The sequence below is a fragment of the Dama dama genome, chromosome X (assembly GCF_033118175.1).
Source record: "Dama dama isolate Ldn47 chromosome X, ASM3311817v1, whole genome shotgun sequence".
Classification (NCBI taxonomy): Eukaryota; Metazoa; Chordata; class Mammalia; order Artiodactyla; family Cervidae; genus Dama; species Dama dama.
In genome coordinates this window covers 88,463,290-88,488,323 of record NC_083714.1, presented here as the reverse complement: position 1 = coordinate 88,488,323, position 25,034 = coordinate 88,463,290, and the positions used below count along the sequence as shown (strand labels likewise).

Sequence of the window (25,034 nt, the reverse complement as noted above, 5' to 3'; positions counted from 1 at the left end):
CTAAGCCTTTTTGATACTTTCTCTACAGTATTCTTAGGCAGTTCTGAAATTTCGATTTTATTTAATATAGGCACTTTTGGAATCATGTTTTATCCTATCAACCAAACAAGCTACTATAGACTTTTCTAATCTTTTAAGTAAAATACCCAATCCAGTGTTCTACTTAAAGGACAATATTGACAAATTCTTCCTTATATAACTCTGTATGCCTTCCATTACAATCCTGCAACATTAAAACCCATTTCAATTCTTATTCCTCGGATTTCTGTCAGTAAGAATTGGGAAAGTTATGTAGTTCTTTTGGTATGTAGTACAGGTCTTCACAGGTCATATTTGTATCTCACTCATTGGAGCCTGCTGGGACTTGAAACTAGTTATAGGTCTCAAACCAAAGCATGTCAAGGATAGGCACTGAGAAAAATAATCTGTTCTTTTCAAAGTATTTACTTGAGAAGAAACCATTATAAAAATTTCAGGTAAAAGCAAACCAATTGCCTTAGGCAGAGGTGAAATGGCTGCTTCTGCCAGCAAAAAAGAGCCTGCAGGATTTAGGGATTTGATGTCTCCAACATCACCAGGAAGTACTCATACATTCCTGTTTCATTTCCTTCCTAATGAATGCATCATTTTAACAGAATACACCATGAGAAGTTGTGATTTCAATTTGTATTGTAATTCAGTCACTCCCAAAATCAAACACTCTGTGTTTGGTTTTCATAAATCTTGACTCTGTGGATACAGGGGATAAGGGCTTCTTGTGAAGTATATACAAAATATTTTTGGCCATTTATGCAAAATTTGAGCCAATAATTTGAAGCCCTGGTTCATCCTTTTATTTCTCAACTTTCTCTAGTGCAAGGAACAACAAGTCAGTTCTATTTCTTTGTTTGATTACAATGTTTTACAGTTATACCTAATCAGTTCAGAGAATCAATTCCAGAAAACCCAGAACCAATTCAGAAAACACTTCTTTAACATTCTGTTCCTCTAGAACTACTTCAATAGCAAAATATATATCACCCATGAATAATCAGAAAAACAGAACCAGTAATACATTAATAAATGTATTATTAGCAATCAACTTACATGATTGTGGAGCTGGCTAGGTGAGTCCAAAACCCACAGAACAGGACATTAAAAAAAAAGACTGGACACCTCAGGTATATGGTAAAGTTGCTACTCACAGATGCAGTTTCTTCTTCAGGGAACTTTCAGCTCTTAAGATCTTTCAAATCATTTTTTTTTGCTTTGCTGCTCCTTGTGGCATGTGGGATATTAATTCCTTTGCCAAGAATAAAATCCATGCACTCACAGTGGAAGCACAGAGTCTTAGCTACTGGACCACCAGAAACGTCCTTCAACTCATTGAAGCACGTCAACTCAGACCATCTATGATATGTTCCCTTACTTAAAATTAACTGATATTGGCCTTAATCACAATGACAAAACATCTTCAACACCTAGATTATTATTGATTAAATTGTAGACTAGCAAACTTAACACATAATACTGATTATTCCAGATCTCTAATTAGGCACATCATATTTAAAATATTGAAAGAGAGAAACAAAGAAGAAATATTGGAAGCAGGAAAGGAAAAGTTACTTGTTATCTACAAGGGAAACTCAACAAGATGTGATCTGACTTCTCATTAGAAACAGTGAAATTCAGAAAACAGCAGGGTGATATATTTAAAGTGAATATGTCAATAAAAGAAAACTTAGCAAACCATTAAGAAAATGCCTTTCAAAAAATCTAGCATGAACAACTATACAGCAAGGAACTAGACAACCTAGAAGAAATGGAAAAACTCTTAAAAAATACACAACATACCAAGACTGAATCAGAAAGAAATAGAAAATCTGAGTATATGAATTACTAGTACAGAAATTAAAACTAATAAAAAATCTTCCAATGAAGAAAAGTCCAGAACCAGATGGCTTCACTGGTGAATTTTGAAAAGATTTAAAGAATTAAAAATAATTATTCTTAAGGAGAGAAGAAGATGAGAAGGAGTAAGATGAGATCACCAGCCTCCCTACAAATACATCAAAAGCTCATCAAGATATGGAACAACTTCTACAAAGCAACCTCTAGGTGACAGCAGAAGACCCCAGGCCTCCAGGGGGTATAGGCTAAGCTCCTTGGAATGAGGTAGGAGAGAGGATGGAGCCATAAAAAGGGAAAAGATGGAGAACTTCTGGACGGGAGCTTGTGCCCCAAGGGAAGGATGGAGTCCTAAAACAGGAAGAGTTCGGGTGCACTGGGAAGCTCCCTCACAGCTGGGCCCAAAGGGGAGTTGTGGAATCTTGGAAAACCAGGAAAAACAGGGACTTAGAGGGTAGAAAACAGAGAAAGTTGCACTTCTCAACCTGTAAAGAGCTCATAGACTGTGGCCCCGACCAGACGGCAGGCTTGGGGAACTGAGAGAAGCCCACAGAAGCCCTGCAACTGATTGGAGGGCACGAAGTGCCAGGACTGGCACGGCATACAAACCTCTCCAGCACACACAACCCTCGTGGCACAGAGAGTGGGCCCAAGAGAGGCGTGGCATACAAACCTCTGCGGTGCACACAAACCTCAGGGTGCAGAGGGCGAGCCCAGGGAGATGAAAGAAGAACACACCAGCCCTCCCTTCCCCCCCTCCCCCCCGCCCCCACGACATACAGGGCAGGCTGGCAAGCTAATACAATGGCACACAAGCCCTGTGATATAGAGGCTGGGTCTGGTGATCTGAGACAAGTGCATACAAGCCCCATGATGCAGAGGGAGGGCCTGGGGAGCCAAGATGAGCGTAAATAGGCCCCAAGACACAGAGGGAGAGTTCAGAGGGCTGAGGGAAGCCCACACAAGTCTCCACGATGCAGAGGGCACGGTCAGGGGGAGCCAAGAAAAGGTCTACACAAGCGCCTACCTAGCAAGCTTTGGCGTGCAGTGCAGGGCAGGACCAGTGTACAAGTAGGGGCTTGGCAGCAGTGACGATATTCTAAAAGGACCACTTTGAAGTGGCTGTGGAAATAGACGTGTCTGACACTGCCAAAGCCAGTGCAGGGCAGTACAGGGTAGGACAGTGCAGGGCAGTACCAGGTACAAGTAGGGGGTTGGCAGCAGTGAAGATATTCTAAAAGGACTACTTTGAAGTGGCTGTGGAAATAGACGTGTCTGACACTGCCAAAGCCAGAAGGACTGCCCAAAGATGTACTGAAACCATAGACTCCTGCAAAACTACTACTGGACAGTGCACTGCCCTTCAGAGAGATGAGATCCAGTTCCATCAACCAGAATACGGGAACAAGCTCTCCCAACCAGGAAAACATCACAGGACACTAATCCAACCCCATCCATGGGGGCAGACTCCACAACCAAGAACTATGGCTTTGAGGACTTTTTTTTCTTATAAATCACACTTTATTCCCCCTACATATTTCTACCTTCACATTAGCCTTTTGCAGTGCAGTGGAGTTTTCCTTGTTTTAAAAAAATCATTTTAAGAGTTTTCTCTTTTCTTTCACCTTTTTTTGTGATTATTCTGATTTTGTTTTTGATATATTTGACTGATTTTCTTATATTTCTTTACTAGCTGTAGCTATTCCTGAATATATAAAAATCTTTTTCACATATGTCTTTAGCTTTGCTTTTCTATTTTTTCTTTTATTTCTTTTTTTTGGCCTCTTTCCACCCCTTCCTTTTCTCTTTTCTCTCCCTTCTCCTCTTTTTTCTTCTCCCTTGTTTCCTTCACTCTTTTTTCACCAACTAAGTTAAATTGTTGACCTCTCTTTGCTATATCCCCCAGCGGCACTCTGCTCAGGCTCAGTTTTTCAGATTGAGCATTTGCTAGTTTTACTTTTAATTGCTTAATATCACTGTTGATTTCCCTTGTTCACCAAGTCAATCTCCCATACTCTTTTCTTTGGAATACTTTGGTTATAACTGTGTGCGTGTGTGTTTAAGTGTGTGTATATGTCCCATTATTTCAGTGATTACCTGCTTGATCTGCTTGACCACCTCCCATTAGAACAAAGGCACAAGTCACCCCTAACAAGAAGTTAACACAAACCACTCAACCAACCTTTCCATCCAAGAGCAAAAACCAAAAGAAGAAGAAATGCAACCCTAAAGCCTGAGAAAAGGAGATCTAAAGTTGAGCAAGTTAGAAAAAAAAGAAAAGATAGAGGAACACAACACAAATGAAAGAAAAAAGTAGAAACTCACAAGACCAAATAAACAAACAGGAAATAAGTAATATATCTGAAAGAGAATTCAGATTAATGATAGTAAAGATGCTCCAAAGAGTTGAAAATAGAATGGAGAAAATGAAGGAAACAATTGACCATGTTAATATAATCACCAAGGACATAGAAGAAACAAAGAATAAGCAAACAGAGGTGAATAACACAATTACTGAAATTAAGGATACTCCAGAAGGAACCAACAGTAGAATAACTGAGGCAGAAAACTGGATAAGTGAGCTGGAAGACAGAATGGTATAAATAATTGGCAAAGAGCAGAATAAAGGAAAAAGAATGAAAAGAATTGAGGATAGCTTCAGAGACCTTTGGGATAATATTAAATGTACTAACATTTCGAGTTATAAGGGTCCCAGAGGAAGAAGAAAAAAAGAAATGAACTGAGAAAATTTTTGAAAAAATTATAGTTGAAAACTTACCCAACATGGAAAAGGAAATAGTCAATCAAGTCGAAGAAGCACAGAGAGTCCCTTACAGGATAAACCGAAGGAGAAACACGTTGAGACACATATTAATCAAGCTAACAGAGATTAAGCACAAAGAAAGAATACTAAAATAAGTAAGGAAAAAGCAACAAGTAAAATACAAGGGAAAACCCATATGATTAACAGTGGATCTTTCAGCAGAAACTCTGCAGGCCAGAAGGGAATGGCAGGATATATTTTAAGTATAAAAAATATTTTATATTTAATATATAAAAATATTTTAAAAAGGAGAAAATCTGCAATTAGGATTACTATACCCAACAAAGATCTCATTCAAAACTCATGGAGAAATCAAAAGCTTTACAGACAAGCAAAAGTTAAGGAAGTTAGCACCACCAAACCAGCCTTACAGCAAATACTAAAGGGACTTACATAGCTAGTAAACACAAGAGAAAGGAAAGACCTACAAAATCAAACCAAAAACAATTAAGAAAATGCCAATAGGAGCATATATATATATATATATATATCAATGTGTGTTGTGTTAGTCACTTAGTCATGTCTGACTCTTTGTGACCCCATGGACTGTAGCCCACCAGGCTTCTCCATCCTTGGGATTTTCCAGGCAAGAATACTGGAGTGGGTTGCCATGTAAACGGATTAAATGCACCAATCAAAAGATACAGACTGACTGAATGAATACAAAAGCAAGTCCCATATCTTTGCTGCCTACAAGAGACCCACTTCAGACCTTGAGACACACAAAGACTGCAAGTAAAAGGATGGGAAAAGATATTCCATGCGAATGGAAACCAAAAGAAAGCTGTAGTGGCAATCCCTATTTCACAAAAAATAGACTTTAAAATAAAGAATATTGTAAGAGACAAAGAAGGCCACTACATAATGATCAAATGATCAATCCAAAAAGAAAACATAACAATTATAACTATTTATGCACCCAACATAGGAGTACCTCAATACATAAGGCAAACACTAAATGGCATAAGAGGGGAAATCAACAGTAAGACCAATAGTACATGGGGACTTTAACACCCCACTCTCACCAATGGATAGATAATCACAACAGAGAATCAATAATGAAACACAAAGCTTAAATGAAATACTAGACCAAATGGACCTAATTGATATCTTCAGGACTTTATATCCAAATGCAGAAGAATACAATTTCTTCTCAAGTGCACATGGAACATTCTCCAGGATAGACCACATCTTGGGCCACAAATAAAGCATCAGTAAATTTAAGAAAATTAAAATCATATCAAGTATCTTCTCTGAACCACGATGCTATGAGACTAGATATCAACTACAGGAAAAAAAAAAACTGCAACAAACACAATCTCATGGGGATTAAATAATACTTTACTAAATAATTAAGAGGTTACTGAAGAAATTAGAAGGGAAATCAAAAGATTCCTAGAAACAAATGACAATGAAAACATGACAACTCACAACCTATGAGATGCAGAAAAAGCGGTTCTATGAGGGAAGTTTATAGCAGTACAATCCAACCTCAAGAAACAAGAAAAGCATCAAACAGACAAACTAATTCTACATCTAAAGCAGCTGGAAAAGAAGAACAAAAAACCCCAACGTTAGCAGGAAAAAAAATCATAAAGATCAGAGCAGAAACAAATTAAAAAAATGAAGGAAACAATGGAAAAGATTAATAAAACTGAAAGCTGGTTCTTTGAGAAGATAAACAAAATTGACAAACCATTAGCCAGACTCATCAAGAAAAAAAAAGGGGGGGGGGCGAAAAATCAAATCAACAAAATTAGAAATGAAAAAGGAGAATTTACGACAGCACAGAAATACAAAGGATTATAAGAGAATACTATGAGCAACTATATGCTAATAAAAGGGAAAACCTACAGGAAATGGACAGATTCTTAGAAAAGTTCAACTTCCCAAGACTGAACCAGGGAGAAATAAAAATTATGATCAAGACAGCTACAAACACTGAAATTGAAACTGTAATAAAAAATCTCCCCAGAAAACAAAGGTCCAGGGCCAGATGGCTTCACAGGCGAATTCTATCAAACATTTATAGAAGAGTTAATGGATATTTTTCTAAAATTCATCTAAAATATTGCAGAGGAAGAAACACTTTCAAATTCATTCTAAAAGGCCACAAACCATATGATCCAGCAATCCCACTCCTGGGCATACACACCGAGGAAACTAGATCTGAAAGAGACACGTGCACCACAATGTTCATCGCAGCACTGTTTACAATAGCCAGGACATGGAAGCAACCTAGATGCCCATCAGCAGACAAGTGGATAAAGAAACTATGGTACATATACACAATGGAATATTACTCAGCCATTAAAAAGAATACATTTGAATAAGTTCTAATGAGATGGATGAAACTGGAGCCCATTATACAGAGTGAAGTAAGCCAGAAAGATAAACACCAATACAGTATACTAACACATATATATGGAATTTAAAATGATGGTAACGATAACCCTATATGCAAAACAGAAAAGGAGACACAGATGTACAGAACAGACTTTGGGACTCTGTGGGAGAAGGGGAGGGTGGGATGTTCTGAGAGAATAGCATTGAAGCAAGTATACTATCAAGGGTGAAACAGATCACCAGCCCAGGTTGGATGCATGAGACAAGTGCTCAGGGCTGGTGCACTGGGAAGACCCAGAGGGATTGGATAGGGAGGGAGCTGGGAGGGGGGTTCAGGATGGGGAACACATGTAAATCCATGGGTGATTCATGTCAATGTATGGCAAAAACCACTACAATATTGTAAAGTAATTAGCCTCCAAATAATAAAAATAAATGAAAAATAAATAAAAGGCCACAATCATCCTGATACCAGGCAAAGACGACACAAAAAAGAAAATTACAGACCAATATCACTGATGAACACAGATGCAAAAACCTCAAAAAATTCTAGCAAACAGAGTTCAACAATATTAAAAAGCTCATACACCATGATCAAGTTGGGTTTATTCCAGGGATGCTAGGATTCTTCAATATATGCAAATCAATCAATGTGACACATCAAATTAACAAACTGAAAGATAAAAACCATATGATAATTTCAATAGATGGAGGAAAAGCCTTTGGTAAAATTCAGCACCCATTTTTTATTAAAGTCCTTCATAATGGGCATAGAAGGAACCTACCTCAACATAGTAAATGCCATATATGACAAGCACACAGCAGACATTATTCTCAATGGTGAAAAACTAAAAGCATTCCCTCTAAGGTCAGGAACAAGACAAGGGTGTCCACTCTCACCACTATTATTCAGCATGGTTTTGGAAGTCTTAGCTATGGCAATTAGAGAAGAAAAAGAAATAAGAGTAATCAAGATTGGAAATGAAGTAAAACCCTCACTGTTTGTACATGACATGATATTATGCATAGAAAAACCCTAAAGAAATTATCAGAAAATTATTAGAGCTAATCAGTGAATTCAGCAAAGTTGCAGGATACAAGGTCAATACACAGAAATCACTTGCATTCCTATATACTAACAATGAAAAATCAGAAAGAGAAATTAAGGAATCAATCCCATTCACCATTGCAACAAAAAGAATAAAATATCTATGGATAAACCTACCTAAGGAAACAAAAGAAATGTACACAGAAAATTATAAGACACTGATGAAAGAAATCAAAGATGACATAAACTGATGGAGAGATATTCCATGTTCCTGGGGAGGAAGAATCAAAATCATGAAAATGACTATAATATGAAATGCAATCTGCAAATTCAATGTGATCTCTATCAAAGTACCAATGGCACTTTTCACAGAACTAGACCAAAAAGTTTCACAATTCATATGGAAGCACAAAAGATCCCAAATAGCCAAAGCTGTCTTGAAAAGAAGAATGGAGCTGGAGGAATCAATCTTCCTGACTTCAACTATACTACAAAGCTACAGTCATCAAGACAGTATGGTACTGGCACAAAAAAAGAAATATAGACCAATGAACAAGATAGGGAGCCCAGAGATAAGTTCACGCATCTATGGTTACCTTATTTTTGACAAAGGAGGCAAGAATGTACAATGGAACAAAGCAGCCTCTTCAATAAGTGATGCTGGGAAAACTGCAATAGAATGAAATTAGAACACTTCCTAATACCATACAAAAAGATAAACTCAAGGGGGCGGTCCAAATGTGGTGGAGGAATAGGATGGGGAGACCACTTTCTCCCCGACCTATTCATCAAAAGATAATTTGAATGCTGAGTAAATTCCACAAAACAACCTCTGAACGCTAGCAGAGGACACCTGGCACCTAAAAAGGCAGCCCATTGTCTTCCAAAGGAGGTAGGACAAAATGTAAAAGATAAAAAGAGAGACAAAAGTTAGGGATGGAGACCCATCCTGGGGAGGGAGTCTTAAAAGAGGAGAAGTTTCCAAACATCAGGAAACCCTTTTACCGGCTGGTCTGTGTGGAGTTTTGGACTCTCAGAGGGCAACATAACCAGGAGGAAAAATAAATGAATAAATAAATAAAACCCACAGATTACGTGCCTAATGGCAACTCCCAGCAGAGAAGTAGCCCAGATGCTTGCATCCACCACCAGCAAGTAGGGGGCTGAACAGGAAGGAGCAGGCTGCATTGCTTAGGGTAAGGACCAGGCCTGAATGCCCTGAGGGCAATCTGAGGGAGCTAATGTAAGATAGAAACCCAAACTGTGGGATAGCCAGAGAGAGAGAGAGGAAAAAAAGAGAGAGAGAGAAAGAACCATCCCGCGAAAAGCACTACCTCATTTCACATGCTAGTAAAGTAATGCTCAAAATTCTCCAAGCCAGGCCTCAGCAATATGTGAACCATGAACTTCCAGATGTTCAAGCTGGTTTTAGAAAAGGCAGAGATCAAATTTCCAACATCTGCTAGATCATCAAAAAAGCAAGAGAGTTACAGAAAAACATCTATTTCTGCTTTATGGACTATGCCAAAGTTTTTGACTGTGTGGATCACAATAAAGTGTGGAAAATTCTGAAACAGATGGGAATACCAGACCACCTGACCTGCCTCTTGAGAAACCTGTATGCAGGTCAGGAAGCCACAGTTAGAACTGGACATGGAACAACAGACTGGTTCCAAATAGGAAAAGGAGTACTTCAAGGCTGTATATCGTCACCCTGCTTATTTAACTTATATGCAGAGTACATCATGAGAAACGCTGGGCTGGAAGAAGCACAAGCTGGAATCAAGATTGCTGGGAGAAATATGAATAACCTCAGATATGCAGATGACACCACCCTTATGGCAGAAAGTGAAGAGAAACTAAAAAGCCTCTTGATGAAAGTGAAGGAGGAGAGTGAAAAGTTGGCTTAAAGCTCAACATTCAGAAAACGAAGATCATGGTATCTGGTCCCATCACTTCATGGCAAATAGATGGGGAAACAGTGGAAACAGTGTCAGACTTTATTTTGGGGGGCTCTAAAATCACTGCAGATGGTGATTGCAACCATGAAATTAGAAGACACTCCTTAGAAGAAAAGTTATGACTGACCTGGATAGCATATTATAAAGCAGAGACATTACTTTGTCAACAAAGGTCTGTCTAGTAAAGGCTGTGGTTTTTCCAGTGGTCATGTATGGATGTGAGAGTTGGACGGTGAAGAAAGCTGAGCACTGAAGAATTGATGCTTTTGAACCGTGGTGTTGGAGAAGACTCTTGAGAGTCCCTTGGACTGCAAGAACATCCAACCAGTCCATCCTGAAGCAGATCAGTCTTGGGTGTTCATTGGAAGGACTGATGCTGAAGCTGAAACTCCAGTACTTTGGCCACCTCATGCGAAGAGTTGACTCGTTGGAAAAGACCCTAATGCTGGGAAGGATTGGGAGCAGGAGGAGAAGGGAATGGCAGAGGATGAGGTAGCTGGATGGCATCACCAACTCAATGGACATGGGTTTGGGTGGACTCCGGGAGTTGGTGATGGAGTTGGTGATGCCAGGGAGGCCTGGCATGCTGCGATTCATGGGGTTGCAGAGAGTCGGACACGACTGAGCAAATGAACTGAACGGAACTGAACTGAAGGCACTTTCAGGCCCGCTCACAGAAAAAATGACTCAGTGATTACCAGAGGAGAGCTAGCCAGCTGCAGACAGGCTTATCCCCTTGCCAGAGGCAGGGAAACAGGTAGGTGGCAGCCAGAGCCGGAAAGGGGCTAACTCGGCCCCAGAGATGGCATCCTCTACCAAACTGCAAGCAGGCTTCCAGTTCTTAACCAAGACTCCCTGGGATTCTGGACGGTTGACATCGGCCAGGAGGGTTGCAGCCAGAGGTCAGCTCCAGAAGATATACATGGCACACCTGAAAGGGCATGCCTGCTGCTACCTAGGAATTCGAGTGGCTGGGACTGGGGAGGTGATAAGACACACCGCACCTGGGGAGAGTGCGCTTGCCAAGCACTCGGTCGCCTGAGCTGCTCTGACCTGGGAAGGGCACAAAATGCAGGCCCAACCGAGTGTGCACGTTTGTAGAGTACCCGAGAACCTGAACCTGAGCAGCTTAGACCTGGGAAGTGCACACAACCCAGGGCCCACTTTAGACAGTGCCACTGCAGAGCAACCTGAAGCCTGAGCAGTGTAGACTGGAAAAGGACACACGCTGTGAGCAGGTGCAAACCCAGTGTGGCCGAGACACTGCAAGCACCCCCCACACACGCCAGTGATATTTGTTTTCGGTGTTCCTCCCTCCCCACAGCACGACTGAACAAGTGAGCTTAAATAAGTGACCACCTTCGCCCCCTTGTGTCAGGGCGGAAATTAGACACTGAAGAGAACTGCAAACAGAAGAAGCCAAAATAAACAGAGGGAACCGCCTTGGAAGTGACAGGTGCAACAGATTAAAACCCTGTAGTTAACACTGACTATATTGGAAGGGGCCTACAGATCTTGAGAAGTATAAGCTGGAACAAGGAACTATTTGAAACTGAACTGACCCCACACTGCCCACAACAGCTTCAGAGAAATTTCTAGACATATTTTTACTATTATAATTTTTTTAATTAAAAAAATTATTTTTAAGTCCTCTCAGTTCAGTTCAGTTCAGCCGCTCAGTCATGTCTGACTCTTTGCGAACCCATGAATTGCAGCACGCCAGGCCTCCCTGTCCATCACTAACTCAAGCCCTCTATTACTCCTTTAGTTTTCATTTTTATAAACTACTATTACCTTGTAAAAAAGACTCTATTTTTAAAGCAAACTTCATATATATTTTTTATAATATTTGTGAGCTTGTTTTGATTTTTTTAATATTGTATTTTTGAGGGTGTAACCTCTACTTTAGATTTTTAATCTTTGCTTTTTGGTATTTGTTATCAAATTTGTACCTTTAAAAATTAAATCTTCATGCTCAACATCACTCATTATCAGAGAAATGCAAATCAAAACCACAATGAGGTACCATTACATGCCAGTCAGAATGGCTGCTATTCAAAAGTCTATAAGCAATAAATGCTGGAGAGGGTGTGGAGCAAAGGGAACCCTCTTACACTGTTGGTGGGAATGCAAACTAGTACAGCCACTATGGAGAACAGTGTGGAGATTTCTTAAAAAACTGGAAGTAGAACTGCCATATGACCCAGCAATCCCACTTCTGGGCATACACACTGAGGAAACCAGATCTGAAAGAGACACGTGCACCCCAATGTTCATCGCAGCACTGTTTATAATAGCCAGGACATGGAAGCAACCTAGATGCCCATCAGCAGACAAGTGGATAAAGAAACTATGGTACATATATACCATGGAATATTACTCAGCCATTAAAAAGAACTTATGGTATTAAAATTATATTTTAAAAAGCTTTTATAAAAAAAGTAATGTAAGCAGAGATTGTTTTCATTTGGAAAATTGTGAGTACTTTTAATACATCTTTGGGTCCTCAGTGCCCTCCTCATTCCTGATCATTCAATTATGTTCATGACTTCAATGACTTGCAGTACAAGACCATTGTAATACTTATGTGTTTTAAGTGATTGAACAGACTAGAATTATAAAGCTCTCTAGTAAATAACAAGTTGAAACTGGGAATCAGTATGGAAGACTTCCTAGAGGAGGAGAAATGTTCAGAATGATAAGTAGGAATTGTCTAGGCAAAATGTAGCTGCAAATAAGCAGTTTGGAGGAGAAAGAACTCAGGGCTTTGCAAGAACTGTGGGTGACTGGGCAACAATGGCATATGGAACTGTGGGTCTGGAATGGACTATGGGATTGGGAATGAGGCTGGAAAGGTAATCAAGTGTTCAATAAGGAAAAGTCCTGGATTCCAGGCCATAAATTGCCACCTCCATGTTGTTGTTTAGTCACTAAGTGGTATCTGACTTTTTTGTGATTTCATGGACTGTGGCCCTCCAGGCTCCTCTCTCAATGGGATTTCCCAGGCAAGAATACTGGAGTGAATTGCCATTTCCTTCTCCAGGGGATTTTCCCCACCCAGGGATTGAACCCATATTTCCTGAATTGGCAGTTGTGTTCTTTACCACTGAGCCACATGGAAAGACCCTGACTTCTCCATACTGAAGGTAAAAGAATTTCACTGAAAAACCTTAAGCATAGGAATTTCATGAAAAGATACAAAGTTTTAGATGCTTTTTTCTAGCTGCAGTGTACAGGACAAATTAGGAGTGATCAAGACTACGAACAGAGTTCAGTCAGAACATACTGTGATATTCTGAGTGAGAGATTATAGAGGCCTGAACTAGAAACAAGGAAGTGGGGATGGAGAAAAGGAGGGACATTCCAGAGACATTATGGAGATAAAACCAACAGAAATTTTGTGCTTAATTAGACGTGAGGATTGATAGAAAATAATACCTACCTCTGCAAGAATTTAGAAGCATAATACCTGTAATTATTTTACATGTAGGTGCTGAAAAAATCTTAGTTTATATTTTTAAAATTAATTTATTTCTTTTAATTGGAGGATAATTACTTTACAATCTTGTGATGGTTTTGCCACACATCAAATGAATCAGCCATAGGTATACTTAGTTTATTATTTTAATTATGTTTATACCATAATATTTTATACATTCAATACTTTAATATATTCTGTACATAATTTATTAATTTTTAAAAATTAATTTATTTTAGAAGATAATTACTTTACAATATTGTGATTTTTTTCCATACATCAACATCAATTGGCCACAGGTATATATGTGTTCCTCTCATCCTGAAACCCCCTCTGACCTCCCCCCTCACCCTATCCCTCTGGGTTGTCCCAGAGCACTGGATTTGGGTGCCCTGCTTCATGCATCGAATTTGCAGTTCAGTTCAGTTGCTCAGTCGTGTCTGATTCTTTGCGACCCCATGGACTGCAGCACGCGAGGCTTCCCTGTCCATCGAACTTGTGCTGGTCATCTATTTTAAATACGGTACTGTACATGTTTCAATGCCATTCTCTCAAATCATCCCACCCTTGCCTTCTCCTACTGAGCCCAAAAGTCTGTTATTTACATCTGTGTCTCCTTTGCAGTCCTGCATTTAGGATCATCAGTACCGTCTTTCTAAATCCCATATATATGCATTAATATATAGTATTTGTCTTTCTTTTTCTGATTTACTTCACTCTATAATAGGCTCCAGGTTCATCCACCTCATTAGAACTGACTCAAATGCATTCTTTTTTATAGCTGAGTAATATTTCATTGTGTATATATACCACAACTTCCTTATTCATTCATCTTTGACGATGGACACCTAGGTTGCTTACATGTCTTAGCTATTGTAAATAGTGCTGCAATGAACACTGGGGTACATGTGTCTCTTTCAATTTTGGTCTCCTCGGGGAGCATGCTCAGCAGTGGTATTGCTGGATCTTATGGCACTTCTATTCCCACGTTTTTAAGGAACTTCCACACTGTTCTCCATAGTGACTGTATCAGTTTGCATTCCCACCAACAGTGTAAGAGGGTTCCCTTTTCTCCACACCTTCTCCAGCATTTTTGTTTGTAGTCTTTTTGATGGTGGCCATTCTGACCAGTGTGAGATGATACCTCATTGTGGTTTTGATTTGCATTTCTCTAATAATGTATACTCTGTACTATTTTATATACTCTGCACAGGGATAATATTTTTTGTAACAATATAACATTTTTTTCCATTTAAACTGAAATCATTCTTATTACATATCTTAAAAGAATCTTTACTGTATTCATAGTTGGATTCCTACAGTGATAGTTGTTAAGTGGCTTTGTCTACATAATACTATGCTACCACTCTGGCAATGGTTTTTCCTTGTAGTTATTTAGCTGGCTGTCTCTCTCTCCTCTCCTTTCTTCTCTCCTCTATCCCCTGCCACCTCATTACTTTCAGCTTATTTTCTCAGTGGCGATGAGACAGATTTTACACTGATTAGATCAAAGCAGAAGCTAGATTCCTCCTTGTGCTGAACATGAACTACAAATAGATATCTACACAAGTGCACTTGGGAGGGAGGTGGTCTTTCTCAACCCCCTTATATAATGGGATACACAAATATAATCAATTTTTTTTCATTTATTTTTATTAGTTGGAGGCTAATTACTTCACAACATTGCAGTGGGTTTTGTCATACATTGACATGAATCAGCCATGGAGTTACATGTATCATTTTTGTGAATAAGTAACAGCAATCCATACTCTACAAGCATAAATCCTAAAAGCAATGGTTTCTTTGTCCTGCAATCTTTGCCAAATTTTCAAAGCTATCTTGACTTATAAGGAGAGTCTGATAGAATCATATAGCATAAATAAGGTTATTTCTTCTCCCAGGCAGGGACTTTTTCCCTAGCTTTTATAAAGCTTGTAAAAACAATGTCTAAATTCTAAAGTATTCATTAAATATGATTCAGTTTCTTCCTTTAAAATCAACATTTCTGAACTTCGTCTAAATTTTTAAGTGTTAGCTCACAGCCTGGACTAGACAAAGGACTAGGACTAGTAAATGCCTTTTAATGGGGAGGAAAAGCAATTCAACAGCAAAATTATTCAGCACAGTGTTGGATTTAATGGGAAAAACATAGGAATTACTTCAATATTCAAAATGAGGACACTCTTAAAAATATTCCAGTTCTGTGCATGGAACTTTCTCCATGATAGATCACAAGCTAGGCCACAAAACAAGTCTCAAAAATCATCTGGGAAATGCAAAAACATACTGAGATATCACCTCACAGCTATCAGAATGTCTACCATCAGAAAGACAAGAAATAACAAATGTTGGCAAGGATATGGATAAAAGAACCTTCATGCACTGTTGGTGGGAATCTAAATTGGTGCAACTACAATGGAAAACAGTATAGAAGTTCTTCAAAAATTTTTAACCAGAACTATCATATAATCAAGCAATTCTACTCATGATCATTTATCCAAAGAAAGCAATTCAAAAGGTATGTGTGCCCCAATGTTACCTACAATACATTTATAATAGGCAAGATGTGGTAGCAACCTATGTGTCCATCAACAGTTGACTGGCTAAAGATGTGATACACACACACACACACACACACACACACACATTTATGTATATAATGGAGAATTATTTGACCATAAAAATGAAATTTTGCCATTTTTCTATAATATAATGGACCTAGAGGGTTTTATGCTCAGTGAAATAAGTCAGAGAAAGATAAATACTATATGCTTTCATTTATATGTAGAATCTAAAATATAACACAAATGAATAAATATAACAACACAGAAACAACTTCATAGATATAGATGACAAACTAGTGGTTACCAAAGGAGACAGAGGTGGGGGATAGGCACAACAGGTGAAGGCAATTGAGACATACAAACTAGTAGGTACAAAATAAAAAAAGTTACAAGGATGTAATGTGCAACCTAGCATGTATAGTCACTATTTACAACTTTTATGATGCATAATTTATATTGATAAAAATATCAAGTTACTACATACTATGCACTATGGTGTACACCTGCAACTGATATAATATTGCAAATCAGTTATATTTCCAAAAAATGTCCAGTCTTATAAAATGATGGTGAGATTTAGAATAAAACTGAAGAGGCTTAGATGCCTTGGGTATCTTCATAATATATTGAAAGGCAAATTATGGGATAAAATATGTCCATAGTTGTTAAAACTCCTTATAGATGGATCATGAAAAATTGTAAATATATAGGAAATAAATGTCTGAAGTGGTTCTTATGTATATTTTGATGTGCTTGATCTCATTTTTAAATGCACTTTTAAATGAAGTAATAAAAATGTACAAATCATTTTCATTTCACAAAACTTTAAAAAAATACGTGGGCCAATTTAAGAAGTTGGGCGGGGGTATGTACACTCTCCTACACTACCAGTTGATACAGACTTTAAGAGTGAAATGTGGGCAAAAGTCCAAAAAAAAAAATATTTGACATATCCATATACATTAAACAATTCAAATAGTAAGGAGTAGAAAATAATAAAATATTTCAAGACATTCAGGTACAAAGGTGCTCATCATAGAACTGATCTTACAAGTAAAAATTCAGAATTATTTTAAACATAGCCCAAGGAAGCTTGGTTGTAGAAATTATAGCTCATCTCTATGATGGCATATTATGTAACAACAGAACAAAAGGAGAACATTTATTTAGAAATATGGTCCCAGAGAATTATTACAGTGAAAATAACTTTCAATGAAAAAATGCATATTTTATTTAAAATATAAAGGTATGTAGATATCTATTTGTGGTGCTGGAGAAGACTCTTGAGAGTCCCTTGGACTACAAGGAGATTAAACCAGTCGTCCTAAAGGAAATCAAACCTGAATATTCAATGGAAGGACTGATGCTGAAGCTGAAGCTCCAATAATCTGGCCATCTGATTCGAAGAGATGACTCATTGGGAAAGACCCTGATGTTGGAAAAGACTGAAGGAAAAAGGAGAAGGGGGCGGCAGAGGATGAGATGGTTAGATAGCATCACCGACTCAATTGACATGAATTTGAGCAAACTCTGGGAGATAATGAACAGTGGTGCTACAGTCCATGGGGTCAAAAAGAGTTGGACACAACTTAGTGAATGAACAACAACAACATACAGATATTTATGTATTTAAAATGTATTTTGTCAAGCAGTGGTATTAGGAGTGACTTTTGCTATATAAACAAAAATACTTTCTATTATGTTCGTGTACAGACTGTATAAAATATGCCTAAAATAAAAACAAAAAAGCTCCTGTTTCCCTGATAAAATATAGAGAAAATACAGAAATGACTGCAATACCAAGTGCAGAAAACAATACAGGTAATCTAGGTCCCTTACAATATCTGGTGCATCTTACAAATATAAAATACTATCTTTACAGATGATCATTTACTAATGCACTTCGCCACCAAACTGCCCGTATAGATTGATACTTAAATTTTTCTCTCTTCAATATTTGTTTAGGAAATGATCTGGAAAGTGAGCAAGATTTGTGTACTATAATTCACTAGATAGCTTTGTATAAGGAAAAATGAGCAACAACCTAGAAGTGCAACAATGAGGAAACAGTTAAAACATGTATAAACACGAACACACAAAGACATGGATAACTTGTATGTTTCATAATTTTTTTTCCTTCAATGAAGCTGAATAATTTTTCTGACAAAAGGAGAAAGGGCAGTAAATCATATATGTATCTACTCATTTAGTTATTAATTCAATGAAATATTAACAACCAGAAATAATATTTTTAAATTATCTTTAATGAAATGAAGTTAAAGAGTACTGTGTGTATAAACACACACACACACATTTAGGAGTCAAAAAGCAAGTATAAAAACAATATGTACATTACTATATACATACATGACAAATGAATCACAAACATCCTAGAGAGATACAGCCTAATATGTTTCATGTACTTCATAGTAACTATTAGATGCAGAAGAAAATGATTCAGGGAGGTCATTAAGACTGATTACTTGTGAAATTAATTTTCTTCTGTTGACTTGTCTGCTTGTGAATTTTTTTTCCTAAAATGAAGCTGGATTATTTTTCTGAGAATGGGGAAAAGAGCAGAAAGTGGGCTCAGGGAAAGGAGGTGATAAACAGTATTTAATTTCAGCAAAACAACCATCAAGTGGGCCAAGACACAGGCACACGCATGCGCGCGCACACGCGCACACACACCAATTACAGTGACCAGGAGACTATGCAGGGGAAATGGGCATACTATTTTTACTACTTGAGGTGACTGGCATGAATGTAAATTGGTACAATGCTTATGAAGGGGCCATTTGGCAACACACAGGAACAGTCTTTAAAATGTCCACATGTGGATCCTGCAAGTCCACAATTAAGAACATCCTGTACGCTAGCAAAGATTTGGCTTGACAAGGAAGAATTCACTCATCAGAGTATACACAGTGCTGGGTTTAAACACAGGGAAAGAACTAGGCACCACCTAAATGTCCAACAATGTGGCAATGATTACAGAAATGTTAGGGTCCATAGATACACTCTGCAGGCACTGAAGATGCCTTTCTCAAGCCTGTTGAATAACACGGAAAGAAGTTCAATGGGTTGACATTTGTTTGGTTTTAGTTTTTGAAAAAGCAGGTTAAGAAACACCACATACATGAACCATTCTATAACACTGTGTTAAAAGGGAAGGCGGGGTGGAGGTGAGGAAGGGTGAGAGAGAGAGAGAGAAGGAGATAAGAGAGCCTGGAAAACAGCACACCAAAATGGTAAAAGTGGTTGTCTCCGGGTAGTAGGGTCATGGGGAGCAATTACTCTCTTGGTTTTCCCTCATCTGATTTCCTTCTCCTTCCTGATGTTTCTACCATGACATTGCATCACCTGTGCAATAAACAAAGAGAGAAAGTGCTTTTTAAACCAAACCACAAGGAGAAGAGGCAGCCTTTAACTATCAAGTGGCACAGATTAGCAAGATTATTCACAACACCCAAGGTGGGTGTGGGGGGAGGGGAGGGGAGGGGAGGGAAGGGGGAAGTCAAGAGAGACACAGAGAGGGACAAACAGGAAGGCAGAGGTGGAGTGAAGGAAGGAAGGGGTGAGAGAGAGACCTGCACTCCCAATACAATACACTGCTGGTGGGTTGGGGAGAATGGGATGGGGGTGGGGTTGTAAACCGGGTGGGAGCCAAGGTTTGGCTCTGCTGGCTGGCTCGCTCCTGGGATGTTTTCATCGCAAGGTGGCCTCCTCATCGGTGTCTTCCTCGAAATCCTTGACGTCAGCACTGGTGGATTGCCTGGCCCAGGCTCCCCTTTCGGCCTCTCGTTCTTTATGCGACTTGAATCTCCCAACGAAAATTTTGCGGTAGTTCAGGAACATGCCATTCATCGCATCTATGGCCCGCTCCGCGGACTCCTGCTTTTGGAAGTGCACGAACCCATAGCCCTTGGGCCCCTTTTCGTCGCAGGCCACTTTGCAGGACAGGATGTTGCCGAACGCCGAGAAGATGTTGTACAGAGCCTTGTTGTCGATGGTCTTGCCCAGGTTCTTGATGAAGACGTTGCCCACTCCGCTCTTGCGGAGCGAGGGGTCCCGCTGGGACCACATGATGCGCACCGGCCTGCCCTTGATGACATCAAAGTTCAGGGTCTCCAAGGCCCGCTTGGCGTCCACCGGTTGCTGGTAGTTGACATACGCATAGCCCAACGAGCGGCGGGTGATCTTGTCCCTGCATATGCGGATGGAGAGGATGGGCCCGGCCGGGCTGAACTTCTCATACAGCATTGCCTCTGTCACCTCAGGGTGCAGGTCGCCCACGTACAGCGAGGCCATAGGAAAGTCCGGGTTCCCCTCAGAGCCCCCGCCCATTCCCGCATCTGCATCTGCGGCTGCAGCAGCCGCCGCCGCTACCGCCGCCGCCACTTGCGCAGCGGCATCCGCATCCGCCTCCCCTAAGGCGGGCGCCGCAGCCTCTGCGGCGGCGGCGGCTTCGGCCTCGCTGGCCTCCACCACCGCCACGGCCGCTGCCGCCAGGGCGGCCTCCGCCTCCTCCTCCGCCAGGGCTGCCACCGCCTCCCCCAGGGTGGCCTCCGCCACTGCCTCCTCTACTGAGGCCTCGGCCTCCACCTCTGCTTCCGCCTCCGCCACGGAGGCCTCCGCCACCGCCTCTGCCACGGTCGCCGCCGCAGCCTCCGCCGCCGCCGCAGCCGCCGCCGCCACTGTCGCCGCTGTCGCCACGGTCGCCGGTGCCGCCGGGCCGCTGCCGCGACCTCCCTTCCGGCGATCCTGTGGGGGGGAGTGAGAGGCGGGAGAGGGCTGGAGGGCAGGTGGGCGCGGGCACCCGGGCCGGGGGCGCGAGCTGGGGCGGAGGACCCCGGGCCAGCCGATCTAGCGAGTCCCAGTCACCTGGGATGGCTAGCGCTGCCAGGAGCGCGCCGGTGCGAGTCACTGCAGCCTGCAGCCCGCTGCTGGTGCCGCCCCTCGGTCGTGGGTTAGCGTGCTGGGCGCTGGCGGGCGGCGTGTGGTGTGGGGCTGGGGGTGTTGGCGTCTGTGGTCCGGGCAGCTGGGAAGGCTTCTGTCTCTTTGGTTCCCCCAGTGGCTGCTGCGGGGATGCGGGGCTGCGGGGCAGCGGGCGGTGGGAGGGGGCGGGAGCGGGAGGCTTGGTGTTGGCGGGAGGGAGTGTGGGTTCTCAGCCTCTCGATCAACTGGATGTGTATGCAGAGGAAGCCAGGGAAAGGGTTCCATGTGGACCAAGGGACTCTGACATAGATTTAGGGAGTTTTTGTTTTATCCTTCTCTCCCCATAGAACATTTAAATGATTAAAGCAAGCACCTTGCAAGAGAAGGTGGGTGGCATTGAGAAAACACTTGCCCGGCCTAAACAAAGCCAAGCAAAAATGGTTTTCTCGCGTTTAGGGGTTGGTTCTTCCCCACCTCAACGCACACACTCTCCCCAACATTACGGCCACCAAGGCAACAACTCCTATTCTGAACTGGAGCTGGGGCTAACGAGACACTCTCCCCCTCCAGCCCTGCAGACTGCTGACCCATTTTTTCAGAGATTCCTCCCCGTTTTCCAGCTCTTTCCTTCCTCTACAACACTTGCGCGGAAGAAATAAAGAACACAAGAACACGTACTCATTTATTCATAATGCCATGCCACAAATATTTATGGAGCCTAGGGATATACAGGGGTCTGAAGCAAGAGGAAATGGACCGGTTTTGAGATTGATGTTGGGAGCAGACAGTATGGGCTGGAAACCCTGTCCCTGCTCCAGACTATGGGAGAACTAGGGACCTGGGTGTTCTTCAGCCCCCCAACTCCTCCCACACACTCAGCCTCAATTCATGCAGCCTGGAAGCAGGGGAGGAATCAAGAGCATTCTGTTCTTAGTGCCATCCTCCATGATGGGTGAGGAAAGTCAAATCAAGAGCCAGGGACAGGACTTGGTCCAGAGACAGGCATTTTTTTCTTCTTGTCTCTGCCCTCGACTTGCTGACATTCCCAATGTGAACCATGAACGGCACATCCATGTTCAAAACAAAAACAAAACCAGAAATCTCTCTAGGATGAGGTGTCTCTTCCCAGTTCACCAGTTAATATTTAGGGAAGCTTACCCACCACTTGGCACTGGGGGCTTAGAGACAGGCAGTGTGGTACTTGAGTAGTGAATGTTGATGTGTTGGAGGTGTGGGCAAGGTGAGGAAAGATGAGCAGTGTGTATTGGAGCAGAGAGGAAGGCCAAATGCTGAGAGGGTAGGCAAGCAAGCAACCATTAGAGTAGAGTGCAACAGAGGCTAGAGTCCTACTTCTTCCAGAAGGGAGGACCCACCCAATAAGCTTTTCTGGTGGAAATCAAGAAAAACTTCACAGAAGACTAAATCCCCAAGGTGACCTCTGAAAGATGAGTAGCAGCCCAGCACGCTGAGGCAGAATGGAAAGCATTCCATTAGCACAGACAGAGGGATTAGTCTGTGTCCGAGGCCCTATAGCATGCTAGCACATACATAGTCACTTTTCGTCATGTCTAATCATCTTATGTGGACAGAGCTCATGATCTCCAAGAGTATATGGTGGAAGATGGGGTTAGAAGGTATAGGGGCCCTGAAAAGAAAGCTAAGATGCTTGGACTCTACACCCAAGCTCACAGGGCCCACTCAACACATTCAAGGAGGGACTTAGTATGATCAGATCTTTAATACAAACTAAATATCAACACAGAAAGTAGCTAAGAGTAGATATTTAAAGCTCTTATTAAAAGGGGAAAATAAAGTGTAACTGAGGTGATGGATGTTTATTAAAGTTCTTGTGGTAATCATTTTAGTGATATGTACATGTATCAAATCATTTTGTTATACACTTTAAACTTATATAGTGTTATATGTCAATTATATCTCAATAAAACTTGGGGGGAACCCATCAATATACGTATAAATGTACACACACATGAACACACACACACACAGTCAGCACTGAGACAGAGCTGACAGAATAAAAAAAGAGACAGTCAGATGTGACCAGTTCCAAGAACAACTCTTCCCCCTTTCCCCCTTTCCCTCCATAAATAGCAGTTTCACAGTTACCATGAGCCAGATGTTGAACTGTGGACTTCGGGGTCAAATATAAAAACTGATCAAACCATGGAGCCATTCCTCAGGATGTCTCACTCCACTAAAGCTTGGGCTCCCCATACAAATAAGAGAAATGCTAGCAGAGGGCTATATGCGCTATGTGATTGGACTATAGTGGCCATGGAATTTCATCTGCCCAGCACATATTCTCTCCTCCCCCACACTCCAGTCCATCTACCTTCCATGGGTATATAAAGCTGTTTTCCGTGGTGGCAACATTGTCTTGACCTGAACAACCCTGTACCTTCAGAACTGACTGGGTCACCATGGGGTGTGAAGCAGTGCTTTCTCATCGCTGCCTGGAAAGCATCCCAAGAAGACTGAGAAGCAGACATACAAACATGTGCCTTGCCAGCATGCAAAGTCAAGCCCTCTACCCCTAGACAGGGCTAGTGCCAGCCAAGGACAGGGACATAGACTTAGGAAGAGCCTGCTGTGCAGCTGGTGCCTTGACCAAGGTGGCCACTGTCACCACTCTTAGGAGCCACCTCCTGAGAATCTTAGGTTGCTTATAGGCAGGAGGCAGATGAGCTGTGCCTCACCATTCCAGGTGGCCGCCAAGAGGGACCCAAGGAGGCAGAGGCCAAGGAGGAAGCCATGATTGCTGGTGGGTAGGGGGTCAGGGGATGGCAAGAAGAATTACTCAGCCCATTGTTTGAAGGCAGAAGGGACAAGAGGGACCAATTCAAGGACGAGAACTCAAAAAGTTCTCTTTCTCTGGCTTTGACTTCCAGCCCACATGGCCAGCAGAAATTGGTGAAACAGTAGGAGAAAGAGGTGAAGTAAAGTCATGCTTGGTCAGTGAATCCACAAACTTGTCAGAAGACAATTCCTAGGCCCTTGACATGCCAGCAACAGTAGCAGGGCTACTCCAGTGACAAGGAGAGCAGCTGGGGAATACTCTCCAAGTCCTTTCTCACAGAGGCTTCTGTGACGTCCCCTTCTCCTCTTTTCAGTTCCTGGCCACATCTGCAATCAAAAGTGTTCTGACTACTGGCTGCTGTAACTGAGGCAAAAGTGAAGGGCCCTGTGGAGTGTCAGGAGAGGGAGGGAGAGGACCCTTCAGTAAGTATTTATGGAGGGCTACCCTGTACCAGCCATTCTTCTAGACAGAGAGCCCCCGCATCCAAGGAACTTACTTTCTAGTGGGGAATATAAAAATGGCAGAAATTATAAAAGCACTTAAAGGTTGCTACAAATGCCCTCAGGGAAATAAATGAAATGATTTGCTACACACCACCTAGAACCCAAGAGAAGTGGCAGAGGTCAGGGATGGCCTTTCTGAGGACAATAATATGTGGTCAGTTCTGCTGGGAAACAGGGGGAAAGCCTGCCCAGCAGGGAGAACTGCAATTCCTCTGGCCTTGTAGCAGAAAAGAGGGGCACTGGAGGGGCAGAAAGGATGCCAGTGTGGCTGGAGCCCAGTGAGAGAGGGGATGGAGGGAACAAAGGACAGTGCAGTGGTGGGAAGGAGCCATGATGGAGTTTCATTCTCACTCAGAGAGCTCTGGGGAGCCAGAGAGAGAACTGAACCAAGGGAGTGCCATGATTAATTATATTCAGTAATTTCTCTCTGACTGCTCTCTGTGGAAAATACCATAAGTAGGCGGGGCACAAGGCAAAGCAGGGAGACCAATTTGAATCCTCTTGCAGTAGCCCACTTGGGAGATGGCAGTGGCTTGGCCCAGAAAGGCTACATGAATTTAAAGAATAGTGCATGGGTTCTCATGATATTTTGGAAAGAGAACAAACATCACTTGCTGGTGGATGGAAGGCAGTTGGTGAACAAACTCAAGACATGAACGATTACTATGAG

At 41.6% G+C, this 25,034-nt stretch overlaps 2 protein-coding genes across 2 annotated transcripts; both read right to left on the bottom strand.

The window, feature by feature from the left end:
- Window positions 1-18,415: 18,415 nt before the first annotated feature.
- Window positions 18,416-20,806, bottom strand: LOC133052037 (polyadenylate-binding protein 1-like 2). Its single transcript, XM_061136779.1, has one exon. It carries the CDS (start codon window positions 20,453-20,455, stop codon window positions 19,817-19,819), a length of 639 nt encoding a protein of 212 aa, XP_060992762.1. The 5' UTR covers window positions 20,456-20,806; the 3' UTR covers window positions 18,416-19,816.
- On the bottom strand, window positions 20,494-23,817 carry LOC133052751 (uncharacterized). The gene is made up of 4 exons (XM_061137609.1): window positions 23,761-23,817; window positions 20,928-21,245; window positions 20,558-20,872; window positions 20,494-20,508 (listed from the first exon to the last, which is right to left on the bottom strand). The coding sequence occupies exons 1-4, from the start codon at window positions 23,815-23,817 to the stop codon at window positions 20,494-20,496; spliced, it is 705 nt and encodes a 234-aa protein (XP_060993592.1).
- Window positions 23,818-25,034: the final 1,217 nt, after the last annotated feature.